The sequence below is a fragment of the Oncorhynchus clarkii genome, chromosome 2, assembly GCF_045791955.1.
Source record: "Oncorhynchus clarkii lewisi isolate Uvic-CL-2024 chromosome 2, UVic_Ocla_1.0, whole genome shotgun sequence".
In the NCBI taxonomy this organism is placed as follows: Eukaryota; Metazoa; Chordata; class Actinopteri; order Salmoniformes; family Salmonidae; genus Oncorhynchus; species Oncorhynchus clarkii.
The window spans coordinates 7395012-7411035 of record NC_092148.1 but is presented as its reverse complement, the minus strand read 5'-3'; the positions used below and the strand labels follow the sequence as shown (position 1 = coordinate 7411035).

General features: G+C 43.5%; 1 protein-coding gene across 1 annotated transcript in view; it reads right to left on the bottom strand.

The window, feature by feature from the left end:
- Window positions 1–14806, bottom strand: part of LOC139420191 (anoctamin-10-like) — a 44126-nt gene extending 29320 nt beyond the window's left edge. The window contains exons 1-12 of the mRNA XM_071169998.1: window positions 14753–14806; window positions 13571–13792; window positions 12290–12449; window positions 11440–11637; window positions 11009–11143; window positions 9275–9394; window positions 8487–9056; window positions 8184–8239; window positions 8006–8080; window positions 2226–2408; window positions 1597–1788; window positions 1245–1373 (exon numbers count right to left, since the gene is read on the bottom strand). Coding sequence (XP_071026099.1) covers window positions 1245–1373; window positions 1597–1788; window positions 2226–2408; window positions 8006–8080; window positions 8184–8239; window positions 8487–9056; window positions 9275–9394; window positions 11009–11143; window positions 11440–11637; window positions 12290–12428 — 1797 coding nt within the window. The 5' untranslated portion in view covers window positions 12429–12449; window positions 13571–13792; window positions 14753–14806. The remainder of the gene's footprint in view (window positions 1–1244; window positions 1374–1596; window positions 1789–2225; window positions 2409–8005; window positions 8081–8183; window positions 8240–8486; window positions 9057–9274; window positions 9395–11008; window positions 11144–11439; window positions 11638–12289; window positions 12450–13570; window positions 13793–14752) is intronic.
- Between the last annotated feature and the right edge of the window lie 1218 nt (window positions 14807–16024).

The window sequence follows — 16024 nt, the reverse complement described above, 5'->3', positions numbered from 1 at the left end:
ACAACCAAACAGTAATTCAGTGTGATAACCCCCGTGCTGTAGATTTGTGTGACATCACATGTTCTACAGAGTGAGGTGGATTGCAGAGACAGAGCGAGAGAGAAAATAGAAAGAAAATAAACTCTGATCCACCCTGCTCTCTGCAGCAGCTCACCTCCGTGCCAACTTCAGCCTGAGCTACTGAGGTTAGAGGTCACGGCATTATATTACCACACAGCATCAAGGCCTGAGCAGCCGAGCACAGAGCCCAGGCACAGAGTATACAGGCCACACACGCTCTTCATTCTCACAGGGTGGTCAGGGCAACTCCCTGGGCGCTGGAGACATACAGTATGTGCAGGAGGAGGTGTGTTGTATTTACTGCTGCCTATCTGGATGGCCATGATTCTGTCTGTATTGCTGCTGGTCTGTATTAGCTGGTGCAAAGACAGGAAATCAATAAATGCACAAATCTGAAGTGTTTGAACTGCAGTAAAGGGATTGTCATACACAGTTAGTATTAAGAGAACTGGTTTACTTGCTCTGCAGCTGTTCTGTAGACAAATGCAAAAACTATTTTCAACCAAACATGCACCCATGACCTCGTTTCAAATCCATAAAAATACAATGTTGTTTAGCATATAGATAAAACACACTAGAATGGCCTCTAAGGACTAATAAAATAAGTGTATTATATTCTAATGAACTACCTCTCCTCTGCTTCAGGCCCCCCCTCTGCTCTTTTTTGTCTTAGTTATTTTAAGCATTTTCTCTCGAGGGCTGGAGGTGCAAGCGGAGGATGTTGCACAACGAGCTCCCCCAATTGTGATCCTAACAAACGTGGATTGACTGGAGTTATTCTGGGTCTGGAAGCTCTAACAGTGCATCTTCCACACATATCTCCCCCACTAACACAGGTCCTATCTATTGGCCTACCCTCTGTACGCTTACCTGCTTACAGCTGCACTCAAAGACACAGTGGAGGAGACGAGACAAGACCTACAGTACAGCCAGGACATAAACACCCTGTCATCATCATCTTTTCACACGCTACCAAAGCAGCAAGGATGGAGCTCTCATTCTATGACTCTCTGGCATCATCTGCTGGCCAGCCTGCTTCAAATCTATTTAGGCGCAAGAAGCACCAAAACAGACACAATCTTGGAAATAAGTTTAATTCGATTTTAAAATGAGTAGGAAATGATTGCATACATGTCTAGTCAGATTGTGTGTGAAGAGTGAGAGGTGTGAAAATGGTACAGTACCTCGAAGCCCACCACCCACATTATGAGCTGTGTCTCTGACTCCGGGAAATAGGACTTGACTTGGGGGGACATGCCAATCAAGGCACAGTTGGTCACCACGGCGATCACACTCATGGCCTCAAAGGCAAGCTGGAAGAAAAGAAAACACAGGAACTTTCCCCCTCTGACTGGTCTCCCTTTCCTTCCTATCCACCACAGTTCAAAACAATCATCACAGTTCGACATAAACCTTTTTATCCTTGAAAACGTTATCTCCTTTAATTATCAAATAAAGTCCATCAAACCAACCAACCACACTAAATGTACTATAGAGAACTAAACAGAGTAGAAAGAGCTATTGGGTCAGCCTTACCTGCCACACCCCTATATTGGCTGCAGGCTCAGAGAAGGGTCTTTTGAACACCTTGCACATCTTGAAGGCATCCGAGTAGACCTCTGTGACGTTGTTGAGCACCACCAGCACCGCGGCCAGAGGGTAGACACAGGAGAACAGACTGACATAGCCAAACAGCAGGAACAGCTCCAGGTAGTCATCAAATGTTCCCTTAATAGAACACAACAGAGTTTATACAGATTCATGAGGTTAGACGAGAGCATTACAATACCCACTTCAGCCACTGGACTCTTCATCGATGTCTTTGTCTAAACACTGCAGTAACATTTCACTTGATGGGGGTATTCTGTGCATAAGGCAAGCATAACAGCATAACCAATCAAGACGGTGGTTAAGAGCGTTGGGCCAGAAACCGAAAGGTTGCTGGTTCGAATCTCCAATCCGACTAGGTGAAAAATCTGTCGATGTGCCCTTGAGCAAGGAATGAACCCTAATTGCTCCTGTAAGTCGCTCTGGATGAGAGCGTCTGCTAAATGACTCAAACGTATTGTAAAGATACTGCAACGCACATGAAGGTATCATTCACATTCATCACACCCTTCCTAGTTACACATTCATTCCCCCGTAACTTGAGTCCAGCAACTCACCAGGTAGGTGCTCATGTCTGCCTCCAGCTTGACCTGCTCAGAGAGGGGCAGCTCCTTGTCTTCCATGGTTTTTATCATCCTCTTATGGGCCTTCTTGTTCCTCCTCCTCTGGAGCCAGTAGGGCAGGAAGGCCTCCATGATCTGGTTCAGGATCTGAGACGTTATCAGCAGCGTGGCCAGACTCTGAAAGGAAATAAAAGAGGATATTGATAGTAGATAGTAGGAGCAGCAGTAGTATGAGTAGTAGCAGTAGTAACAGTAGTAGCAGCAGTAGTATGAGTAGCAGCAGTAGTAACAGTAGTAGCAGCAGTAGTATGAGTAGTAGCAGTAGTAACAGTAGTAACAGTAGTATGAGTAGTAGCAGTAGTAACAGTAGTAGTAGCAGTAGTATGAGTAGTAGCAGTAGTAATAGTAGTAGTAGTAGTAACAGTAGTAGTAGCAGTAGTATGAGTAGTAGCAGTAGTAACAGTAGTAGTAGCAGTAGTATGAGTAGTAGCAGTCGTAATAGTAGTAGTAGCAGTAGTATGAGTAGTAGCAGTAGTAATAGTAGTAGTAGCAGTAGTATGAGTAGTAGCAGTAGTAACAATAGTAGTAGCAGTAGTTTGAGTAGTAGCAGTAGTAACAGTAGTAGTAGCAGTAGTATGAGTAGTAGCAGTCGTAATAGTAGTAGTAGCAGTAGTATGAGTAGTAGCAGTAGTAATAGTAGTAGTAGCAGTAGTATGAGTAGTAGCAGTAGTAACAATAGTAGTAGCAGTAGTATGAGTAGCAGCAGCAGTATGAGTAGCAGCAGCAGTATGAGTAGCAGCAGCAGTATGAGTAGCAGCAGCAGTATGAGTGGCAGCTGTAGTATGAGTGGCATCTGTAGTATGAGTAGCAGCAGTAGTAGCAGCAGTAGTAGCAGTAGTATGAGTGGCAGCTGTAGTATGAGTGGCAGCAGTAGTAACAGTAGTAGTAGTAGTAGCAGTAGTATGAGTAGCAGCAGTAGTAGCAGCAGTAGTATGAGTAGCAGCAGTAGTATGAGTAGTAGCAGTAGTATGAGTAGCAGCAGTAGTAGCAGTAGTATGAGTGGCAGCTGTAGTATGAGTGGCAGCTGTAGTAACAGTAGTAGTAGTAGTAGCAGCAGTAGTATGAGTAGCAGCAGTAGTATGAGTAGCAGCAGTAGTATGAGTAGCAGCAGTAGAATGAGTAGCAGCAGTAGAATGAGTAGCAGCAGTAGTATGAGTAGCAGCAGTAGTAACAGTAAGTAGTAGTAGCAGTAGTAACAGTAGTAGTAGCAGTAGTATGAGTAGCAGCAGTAGTAGCTGTAGTAGCAGTAGTTTCAGAAGCAGTATTAATAGCAGCAGTAGTAGTATCTGTAGTAGCAGCAGTAGTAGCAGCAGCATTAGTAGTAGATGTAGTAGCAGCAGTAGTAGTATCTGTAGTAGCAGCAGTAGTAGTATCTGTAGTAGCAGCAGTAGTAGCAGCAGCATTAGTAGCAGTAGTATGAGTGGCAGCTGTAGTATGAGTGGCAGCAGTAGTAACAGTAGTAGTAGTAGTAGTAGCAGTAGTATGAATAGCAGTAGTAGTATGAGTAGCAGCAGTAGTATGAGTAGTATCAGTAGTATGAGTAGCAGCAGTAGTAGCAGTAGTATGAGTGGCAGCTGTAGTATGAGTGGCAGCTGTAGTAACAGTAGTAGTAGTAGTAGCAGCAGTAGTATGAGTAGCAGCAGTAGTAGCAGTAGTAGCAGCAGTAGTATGAGTAGCAGCAGTAGTATGAGTAGCAGCAGTAGTATGAGTAGCAGCAGTAGGATGAGTAGCAGCAGTAGTATGAGTAGCAGCAGTAGTAACAGTAAGTAGTAGTAGCAGTAGTAACAGTAGTAGTAGCAGTAGTAGCAGCAGTAGTATGAGTAGCAGCAGTAGTAACAGTAAGTAGTAGTAGCAGTAGTAACAGTAGTAGTAGCAGTAGTATGAGTAGCAGCAGTAGTAGCTGTAGTAGCAGTAGTTTCAGAAGCAGTATTAATAGCAGCAGTAGTAGTATCTGTAGTAGCAGCAGTAGTAGCAGCAGCATTAGTAGTAGATGTAGTAGCAGCATTGGTAGCAGCAGCAGTATGAGTAGCAGCAGTAGTATGAGGAGCAGCAGTAGTATGAGGAGCAGCAGTAGTATGAGGAGCAGCAGTAGTAGTATGAGTAGTAGCAGCAGCAGCAGCTGTAGTAGCAGCAGCAGCATGAGTAGCAGCAGCAGTATGAGGAGCAGCAGCAGTATAAGTAGCAGCAGCAGTAGATGTAGCAGCAGCATTGGTAGCAGCAGCAGTATGAGTAGCCGCAGTAGTATGAGGAGCAGCAGTAGTATGAGTAGCAGCAGTAGTAGTATGAGTAGTAGCAGCAGCAGCAGTATGAGGAGCAGCAGCAGTATGAGGAGCAGCAGCAGTATGAGTGGCATCTGTAGTATGAGTAGCAGCAGTAGTAGCAGCAGTAGTAGCAGTAGTATGAGTGGCAGCTGTAGTATGAGTGGCAGCAGTAGTAACAGTAGTAGTAGTAGTAGCAGTAGTATGAGTAGCAGCAGTAGTAGCAGCAGTAGTATGAGTAGCAGCAGTAGTATGAGTAGTAGCAGTAGTATGAGTAGCAGCAGTAGTAGCAGTAGTATGAGTGGCAGCTGTAGTATGAGTAGCAGCAGTAGTAGCAGCAGTAGTAGCAGTAGTATGAGTGGCAGCTGTAGTATGAGTGGCAGCAGTAGTAACAGTAGTAGTAGTAGTAGCAGTAGTATGAATAGCAGCAGTAGTATGAGTAGCAGCAGTAGTATGAGTAGTAGCAGTAGTATGAGTAGCAGCAGTAGTAGCAGTAGTATGAGTGGCAGCTGTAGTATGAGTGGCAGCTGTAGTAACAGTAGTAGTAGTAGTAGCAGCAGTAGTATGAGTAGCAGCAGTAGTAGCAGTAGTAGCAGCAGTAGTATGAGTAGCAGCAGTAGTATGAGTAGCAGCAGTAGTATGAGTAGCAGCAGTAGGATGAGTAGCAGCAGTAGTATGAGTAGCAGCAGTAGTAACAGTAAGTAGTAGTAGCAGTAGTAACAGTAGTAGTAGCAGTAGTATGAGTAGCAGCAGTAGTAGCTGTAGTAGCAGTAGTTTCAGAAGCAGTATTAATAGCAGCAGTAGTAGCAGCAGTAGTATGAGTAGCAGCAGTAGTATGAGGAGCAGCAGTAGTATGAGTAGTAGCAGCAGCAGCAGCTGTAGTAGCAGCAGCAGTATGAGTAGCAGCAGTAGTATGAGGAGCAGCAGTAGTAGTATGAGTAGTAGCAGCAGCAGCATGAGTAGCAGCAGCAGTAGATGTAGCAGCAGCATTGGTAGCAGCAGCAGTATGAGTAGCCGCAGTAGTATGAGGAGCAGCAGTAGTATGAGTAGCAGCAGTAGTAGTATGAGTAGTAGCAGCAGCAGCAGCTGTAGTAGCAGCAGCAGCATGAGTAGCAGCAGCAGTATGAGTAGCAGCAGCAGTATGAGGAGCAGCAGCAGTATGAGGAGCAGCAGCAGTATGAGGAGCAGCAGCAGTATGAGGAGCAGCAGCAGTATGAGGAGCAGCAGCAGTATGAGGAGCAGCGGCAGTATGAGGAGTAGCAGCAGTAGTAGTATCTGTAGTAGCAGCAGCAGCATTAGTAGCAGCCACAGTATTAGTAGCAGCAGCAGTAGCACCAATAGTAGCAGCAGGATAAGTAGTAGCAGCAGTAGCACCAGTAGTAGTAGTAGTAGTAGTAGCAGCAGTAGTAGCAGCAGCAGGATAAGTAGTAGCAGCAGCAGTAGCAGTAGTAGTAGCAGCAGCAGCAGCAGCAGTAGTAGTAGTAGTAGCACCAGTAGTAGTAGTAGCAGTAGCAGGATAAGTAGTAGCAGCAGCAGTAGTAGCAGCAGCAGTAGTAGCAGCATTAGTAGCAGTAGCACCAATAGCAGTAGTTGCAGTAGCAGCAGCAGGATAAGTAGTAGCAGCAGCATTACTAGCAGCATTAGTAGCAGTAGCACCAATAGCAGTAGTTGCAGTAGCAGGATAAGTAGTAGCAGCAGCATTAGTAGCAGCATTAGTAGCAGTAGCACCAATAGTAGTAGTTGCAGCAGCAGGATAAGTAGTAGTAGCAGCAGTAGCACCAATAGTAGTAGTTGCAGTAGCAGCAGCAGGATAAGTAGTAGTAGCAGCAGTAGCACCAATAGCAGTAGTTGCAGTAGCAGCAGCAGGATAAGTAGTAGTAGCAGCAGTAGCACCAATAGTAGTAGTTGCAGCAGCAGGATAAGTAGTAGTAGCAGCAGCAGCAGCAGTTGTAGCAGGATAAGTAACAGCAGCAGCAGGATAAGTAGCAGCAACAGCAGAAATAGTAGCAGCAGTAGTAGTAGTAGCAGCAGTAGCAGCAGTTGTAGCAGGATAAGTAACAGCAGCAGCAGGATAAGTAGCAGCAACAGCAGAAATAGTAGCAGCAGTAGTAGTTTATTTCTCTTGAGCCCTAGGACCATGCCTCAGGACTACCTGGCATGATGACTCCTTGCTGTCCCCAGTCCACCTGCGGCTATGGAACCCTGACTTGTTCACCGGACGTGCTACCTGTCCCAGACCTGCTGTTTTCAACTCTCTAGAGACAGCAGGAGCAGTAGAGATACTCTGAAGGATCGGCTATGAAAAGCCAACTGACATTTACTCCTGAAGTGCTGACCTGTTGCACCCTCGAAAACCACTGTAATTATTGACCCTGCTGGTCATATATGAACATTTGAACATCTTGGCCATGTTCTGTTATAATCTCCACCCGGCACAGCCAGAAGAGGACTGGCCACCCCTCATAGCCTAGATCCTCTCTAGGTTTCTTCCTAGGTTTTGGCCTTTCTAGGGAGTTTTTCCTAGCCACTGTGCTTCTACACCTGCATTGCTTGCTGTTTGGGGTTTTAGGCTTTTAGGGTTTTAGGCTGGGTTTCTGTACAGCACTTTGTGACATCAGCTGATGTAACAAGGGCTTTATAAATACATTTGATTGATTGATAGCAGAAGAAGCAGAAGCAGCAGCAACAGAAGTAGCAGCACCAGCAACAGAAGAAGCAGCAGTAGTAGCAGCAGTAAACAACTCTGGTTGCATCCCAAATGGTACACTTTTCCATTTACAATGCACTACTTTACACCAGGGCTCTAGGGCTGTGGTTAAAAGTAGTGCACTATATAGGGAATAGGGTGCTATTTAGACAGAAAATGAAACACAATAACAGCATTGGGGATATTGCTAGTAGTGAAAGCCTTATATATCTATCGCTGTCTCTGTTGCTAGTGCCTCTAGCCATCCATGTCTGGAATGATGGATCACTTGAATCGGAACATCTAAGGCCAAAGGCTAGTAGTGACCAATGATGTGTATAAACTCTGGATTGCTGATGCTATGCTATGGCTCTCCCCAGTGGGAGCAGTCCTCTATAGGAATGAATGGAATTCTACAGTATTGAAATTCAATAGGACAGAATTACATGTATTTAAGATGTTTTGTTGTAGTAGTAGTAGTAGTAGTAGAGACAGTAACAATATAACTATATATATATACACTAAGATTTTTTTTATATCTTTGTTTTGTTTTATGTTTTGCTAACATAGAATATAAAATGATGCATTTGTGTCCGTAATAGAATATACATGTCAAAAACAAATGTAGACATTAACACATGCATTTCTATAGCTTCCAAAATCTTGTTTACAATGAAGGAGGGTTACCAAGATGGCTGCGCGGTGGCTTCAATACAGCGCCCCCTGTTAGTCATCCAGGGTATATATACACATCATTGGTAGTGACCCACCTGTCTGAGAAGCACCATATCCTGCATCACAAAGGCAATGTAGAATAGGGAGGCAAAACAGTTGAAGAAGTTGAACTGGGGAGAGAAGATGACAAGTAAACTGTTAACAAAAGGATTTTCAAAATCAATGGAAACTTGAAATGATCATGGAAACAAACCAATTTCATGTATGACTCACCACCAGTACTTTAAGGACCAGGTGATTTTGAAATGTTGACTCAAGCCTGTGGTTTTCTAAAGCAAAAATAACATTGACTTCATAAACAGTGTGTCTTCTATCAAGTCAACAACTCTCCCTACAGTCAGCAAAAGAACAAGAGGAACACAGGAAACACCACTGTAGCATTAAGACAATGTATTTTTAGCCTCAATGATGTGTGTGTTCTGTTGTTTTCTGCATTGTTAAAACAACATTGTATGTATTATAAAATATGAGCTAAAATGCATTCATCCACCCACCCACCCATCCAATCCCACTCACCCCAGCCAGTGAGGAACTCTGCAGCATAGCGGTATATGAGGTTCATGATCTCTATAACCACAGCGTAGATAATACTAGGGATAAAAAGTAGCAGTCCTGTCCAGAAGGTAGGCTCCTCATCATGGATCATCAAGGCCCAGCCCTCCATGTCAAAGTAGATCATCATGACGTACAGAGACAGGTAGAGGCACAGCAGCACAAAGGGAACAGACACCAGGTAGATCCTCAGCTGACGCTTGGCGTTTGAGTAGAGTGGCTCCGCCCGCCCCGTGACGGGATTGACGCCCAAGACGCCGTGGAAGCCCGGCCTCGGCTCCTCGAAGGCTTTCTTCCTGCTCAGGGTGCCCCAGCCGTACGCCAGCGAAGCGCTGAGGCGCTTCCACAACTCCAGGATCACCGTGCACCACACCAGGTTGAAGCCGGCGAACACCGTGAACTTGTCGTAGTCCTCCCAGTCGAAGAGGTAGTATGGTATCCCTATGAGGGCCATGGGGATCAGGGCCAAGGTGAAATACTCCAGGAAACCAAAGTAGAGTGCCATACCCTCACCAAAGTAGTGCCTGATGTCATCTGGATGGACCATGGGGAATCATGGGGAGGATTTAGTCACAAACAAGCTATTAGAAGGTTCTTAGAATGTTCCATGTCTTGTACATGGTGATAGCCTAATCATTGTATATACACTCCAGTGAAGTTCATATTGAAAGAGATGGATAACACTAAGATAATACTGTGTAGCCTTAGGATTCAAAGGGCAAAATGATCAAGCCATGGCAACTGTAACTTACCAAGAGGCTGGAAGGACAACTTGATCTTTTTGAACCAGGAAAAGGAAAGCCTTTTGAGTTCCTCCTTCTCATGCAGAGGGAAAACTTGGACAAGGATCCCCTTTGATTGCATTCTGCGTACTGAGATTACATTAAAAACAGAAGAGTCAGTCCATTCACACCCCCCCACCCCCAGTCTCCTGACGCTATTTGTCATGTGATTCTAGCCATCTTTATTAGATAAACATAACGAAACTTGAACTAGTGGCCCACGCCAGTGTTTCCCCAACTCCAGTACCTCCAACAGAACAAACATGTTGTTACAGCCTCAGACAAACTCACCTGGTTCAACTCATTGAGGGCTTGATGATTAGTTGAGGAGTTGAATCAGGTGTGTTTGTCTGGAACTACAATAATAAATGTGTACTGTTGGGGGTACTGGAGGACCAGGGTTTTCAAAGGCCTATGCTCTTTTGGTGAGAGATAATTCCCTTGTTAAGTTGCTGAAGTGCTAAAAATGACTGAGAACATTGGCTACTTGAGAGCAATGAAAACAGTTGAGTTTAAACTGTTAACTTTCCTCATAATGAGAGAAAGCTTAGTTTTCTAAAACAATAGCATACAGACCCACATATTTACTAGTATATTTGTATAAAAATAAAAAGCTTTAATTTCATGTCATTTCTTGACTAAATTATTTCTAAAACGTTGCATTATTTTTCTAAACAATTGGTTAAGCTGAATAGCAGTCTATCTGCTCAGCAAGAGCATTGACTCCTTATCTGGTATTTAAATAATCCACTGACATTTGCATATTTATTGTCCTTATTGCTGACTCTGATGGGGAGACAATGTGAGGATTATGTATGTTATGTTTCAAATATGGAATTGGCTTCAGACCTGGGTTCAAATAGTATTGGTTTTCATGTGTGCTGAACTTGACTGAGACATACAGAAGATCTATACACCTGACTGACATCAGCATGATGGAAAAGGAACAGGGATTCGTTGGGCCAGGTGATGTTTTTACACTTCTCAATTGTTCAGTATTGGTGATTGCATCCCCACTGGAGCTGCTTCTTGTCTTTAGCTGATGGGAGTGGAACCCAGTGTGGTTGTCTGCTGCAATAGCCTATCCGTGACAAGGACTGACGAGTTGTGCGTTCCGAGATGACGTTCTGTGCCGTTATTTGCCTGTTTGTGGCCCGCCTGTTAGCTTGTACGATTTTTGCTATTCTCCTTCGACCTCTCATCAACGAGCCGTTTCTGCCCACAGGACTGACGCTGACTGGATGTTTTTTGTTTGTCGTACCATTCTCGGTAAACCCTTGACACTGTCATGCATGAAAATATACTGGAACCGGCACGCCTGGCACCGACCATCATACCACGCTCAGTCGCTTTGCCCATTCTAACGTTCAATCGATCAGTAACTGAATGCCTCGCTGCCTGTCTGCCTACTTTATATAGCAAGCCACGGCCACATGACTCACTGTTTGTAGGAGCGCACTATTTTGGTGAACGGAGTGGTGTACCTAATAAACTTCCCACAGTGTTAATGGCTCTGAGCTTCCCTAGCACAATAGAACCAATGGAATAGTCACAAAAGTCCAAACCCTGCCCATCTGGCATTCCAATCCAGGCAGCAGGCTCAGAGTATTTGAAAGAAAATGTATACTATTTGAACCCAGGTTTGATGACTGTGCACCCAGTGTTTCAGTGTGGCTGAGGTCATAGGGTCAGTGGTGTACTTACTGACTGACTTCCCTGGATACAGTTTCATCTTCGGATATCCAGGCACGTGGGCCTCATCCTTGGCCCTCAGGTTGTCCAGTTCATGTTTTATGATGTATTGACACTCTGCCATGCTCAGAAAACCATCCCCATCACCTGTAGTATAGAGACACAGACAATTAACACATTTAGTCACTTTACAATACAATAACGTGCTCTTACACTAGTGTAGTAATGATGTTTATTTAAACAACACGCTGTATTTACATAATCTAATTATTGTGTTGTATTGTAATTGTATAGTAATATAGTTGTAATAATATAATACAGAACATTTAAAATACTATTCATCATCTACAGTACATTCACAGTTTACTATGTATGCATCACTAATGGCACCCTATGCGATAAGGAATAGGGCACCATTTGTGACGTACTGTACCCTAGATTACCTTGGAACTCTTTGAAGTTGTGCTTGTTGGCATACGTGAAGCCTCTCATGGAGCCGTCGTTGAACTCCTTGAAGAGGCCCACGTCCTCAGCTCCGTATAGGAGCCTTTGCCAGGAGGCCCCCACCACATACACATTGGGATTGTCCTTCTCCGTGCCCTGAGCCCCTGGAGTCAGCTGCTCCACCAGCAGCTCAGCCCCTAACACAGCAGAGGAATCAGGACAGGTATGAAGGCATCAATAGACTAGGTGTTCATCCCAAATTACACCCTATTCCCTTTATAGTGCACTACTTTTGACCAGGGCTCAGGTCAAAAGTAGTGCACTATGTAGGGAATAGGGTGCCATTTTGGGACGTAGCCTAGGACAACCATATTGTATCAACAGAGCCAGACTGACTGGTTAATAGATACAGTAACTAAAAGGGACTTTCACACTATTGTACCGAACCGTGCTCTTTTCAGTGAGTATTTCACGATATAAGTGATAAGGTCAGCCTGCTTTGTTTTCACATAGCTTATCACAGGTGGCATCAGGGCCCGTATTCATAAAGGGAGTGCTGATCACTGGGAGTGCTGATCTAGGGTCAGTTTTGCTATTTAGATCATAATAATATTTTATAAACAGATCCTAGATCAGCACTCCTACTCTGAGACGCTTTGTGGAAACGGGCCCAGATATGTTATCGGATCAGTTTCGCTCACTTTCAGAGAGCACGATAGAGTGAAAGCCAAAAGAGAGGAAGCAGAGGCAATTTGAAAAGCGACGGAGAGAAGAATGTTTAAACTGTTGGGAAGCTTCAAATCTCTGTTCCCAATATACAGTAGGTAAGCTAAGCTCAATGTACTGTACCTCCATCTTGCTGCTTGTCTCTGACCCTGTTTAGTAACCATGCGATGGCTTCCTCTTTGGTTTCCGAAACCAACTCGATGACCACCAGAGGTACAAATGTTGAGCCATCACTGTCATACACTGACAAGCTTTTTTGCATTTTCCCCTCTCCCTGTGAAGCCTGGGGAGAGACAAGATAGGAAACAAATGAATTAAACATGACTGCCTACAAGGACCAAAATGACAAGGCCAGAATAGCATTCTTCAGTTTTGAACATCCGAGTATCAGTGTACAGTGAAAATATGTTTTGCATAGCCTAAATACATAAACATTGGCTATTTAAATCTATAAAATAAAATAGCAGTTGTTGCACATACAAATGTTGCTCTAGGTAACCAAATTACTTATTGCTCCTCTTGCAAATGTGAGTTGCAGCACCTTCACCTGGCCTAAAACAATCTTATATTACCTAACAAGGTGTGGTATGTTCAGGGGTTCAGCCTTGAGGCGTTTTACTAGTCTGAGTACCAGTCTCTTTAGCTAACATTCCACTCCTTGGCATTGCCAAAAAAGCTGGCCTTTAAGCAATCTCAACGTTCAATAGAGAGAAATAGTAATGGCGTCTTTTTGTATGCATTAACTCCGCCATAGCTCGCTGGACAAAGCTTACGGGAAAACGAATGAAGTTTTGTAGGTTTTTTGGGCTAAAGAGACTGGTCTGATTCAGACGGGTTGGGTTAAATGCAGAAGACAAATTTCAGTTGACTGGATTCAGTTGCACAACTAACTAACTAGGTATCCCCCTTTACCTTTCCCAGGCTAGCTTTTTACAGTCTGAAGTCGTTAACTTCTGAAGTTGCCTTCATATTCTAAAACGCCTTCTCTTCAAGTCATTCTTATGGCTTGGGTTCAGCCCAACTGATTGATGTCATTCGACTGTTTACTTTAGACGTTGAAACACAACGGCTTAAAAACAGATTTTCCATGTATTAAAGAGGTTAAAATGTAATTTGCTCCAAAATCTGATTCTGAATATCAGCTAAAGCTGGCTAGTGACAGTGACAGCTGAGTGTTTTGGTGTGAGAGAGGGCGGGGCATGAACCGCACGTTCGTTGCAGTATCGATGGGTGGCTATAAACACTGTTACAGGGTATACTCATGATTGCTTTACTCTGAAGAAATGTGTTGAGCTTTGACGTAACATTGTCACGTACAACTGGGGAAACATTTGACGCAAATCGGAAAAGTAGATACCGGTAGGCCTTTTACATCAACAAATCTCTATAAACAAGGCTACTCACCACGTGCTTCGTTCGCTGGCGCAATAAGGTCCACTTTTAAAGGTTGCCCGCAATGCCAAGTCGACAATAAATACCTATTTCGAATCTTCTATTGTCTTGAGAAATCAGAAGAGTTGCTTGACTTCTGCCTCTCCACGTCACTGGCACTGACAGGCAAGCGCCGCTGTAGACTTCAGCCCGCAGTTATCACACCCACCAACGTGCTTTGCTGTGTGTGTAGGCCTACATAGCATAGAGATAGTTAGAGGACGCAACATTGTATCTCTCCTATTATGGCGCCTGTGAGAGCATGGGCAGTATAGTCACTTTTGTTCTTCTGCTACTTCTATGAGATAGTAAACGAACTGAAAGGGTGCATACTGCCACCTGGAGTGTGTTGTTTGAAAAGGTACAAAGCCAAGGTTGGTGATTGAATGCCACCTGCAGTTATGGAATGTTTGCTCACAATATAATTCATTGGCTGATCCCTCCTGATGATCTGGATGGAATTATGTGTTCATTCCTTAACCGATAAGAAGTCCCACCCCAATGAATACTTCAAAATAGTGAAAGTCTTCAAATGCGCTGCCCATGCTTAGACCGGTTTTGGGGCACTAGAGTCCTGTATCTATCTCTATGGAACGGAGGCAAGTAAATCACGACAAGAACACTTTCAATGGGGCTTCCTCATTTTAATAGGATTCTAACACGTTTTTCTAGCAGGACAGGCATACGGCATATGTCTTTATTATGAAAAAAAAATACAGTAGTTATAATGTTGACAATATTATTTTAACCTTTTATTTAACTAGGGATGTCAATAAAGAACAAACTCTTATTTACAATGACGGCCTACCGGGGAACTGCCTTGTTCAGGGGCAGAACGACAGATGTTTACCTAGTCCGCTCAGGGATTCGACCCAGCAACCTTTCGGTAACCTTTCGGTTACTGGTCCAACGCTCTAGTGGTTACCTGCCTTGTGGTTAGACTAAACCTCACCAGACAATCAGGTGAGGGTTATTATGATTATGGTCTTGCTCCCAGGATACAAGTATTGGTTCTTGTTAGTTTGGTTTGGCTAGTTTATTATTACTATTGAGGTTGTCATATAAAACACAGAATCCATAGCATTGTCTCTGATAAGAGCCTATCGAATACGACTACCAATTTTTGTGTAAATAATTGTATTTATTTTACCATACCAGAGTTAATTTGTGGCGTGTGTGTGTATCTTCCGCAATATCACATCCCACAGCGTCAGTAAAAAAAAGTCGCGTTCTTCTTCAGGGGTGTATTACTGAAACCGTTTACTTCAAACGGAAAACGTTTTGCAACGAAAACGAGACTTTATTGGTCAAGTTTATCAAAATTTGGGAGTTTATGTAGGTAGGTCCCTCCCCGTCTCGTTCGCTCAGAGGAAGAGACGAAGTGAGAAGTTTTAATCGTCACAAGATCTGGCCACGAAAATAAACCAACTAAGTAAATCATTTTTGTATGGAGGTCAATGAGTGTCGAATTTAGTAAACAAAAATGGTAATTTCTCATTTGCTACTTGACGCTTATTTTATTTAATAGGACGTTTCGTAAATCTTAGGTGTTATGTGTGTGTGTGTGTATATATATATATATATATATATATAAGTGGACGCTTGTGGCATTTCGGCAAAAAATGACTTTATATCTTAGTTGTGCCTGTTGTCAGAGCTTCTGTCCCCAGCCAAGGAGGGCATACAGCAACACCTAGATATTCTCCGCAGATTCTGTCAGACCTGGGCCCTGACAGTGAATCTCAGTAAGACATAAATAATGGTCCTATAAAAGGTCCTGTTTCCAGGACCATGAATATAAATTCCATCTAGACACCGTTGCCCTAGAGCACACACAACTATACCTACGATGGCCTAAATATCAGCACCAAAGGTAACTTCCGAAAAGCTATGAACGATCTGAGAGACAAGGCAAGAAGGGCCTACTACGCCATCAAAAGGAACATACAATTTGACATCCCAATTAGGATCTGGCTAAAAAAAATACTTGAATCAGTTGTAGAACCAATTGGCCTTTATGGTTGAGGTCTGGGGTGCGCTCACAAACCAAGAATTCACTAAATGAGGAAAAACAAAATTGAGACTGCATGCAGAATTCTGAAAAAACATCCCCTGTGTACAAGTCAAACACCAAATACTGCATGCAGAGCAAAATTAGGATGATACCCGCTAATTATCAAAATCCAGAAAACAGACGTTAAATTCTACAACAACCTAAAAGGAATTGATTCCAAAACCACAATAAGACCCAACCAAATCACGAGAATACAAAAAGGTCATTTCTTGACAAATTTGGAAAGAATTAACTAAAAAATAGAGCAAACTGGAATGCTATTTGGCCCTAAACAGAGAGTACACAGTGGCAGAATACCTGGCTACCATGACTGACCCAAAATTAAGGAAAGCTTTGACTATGTGCAGACTCAG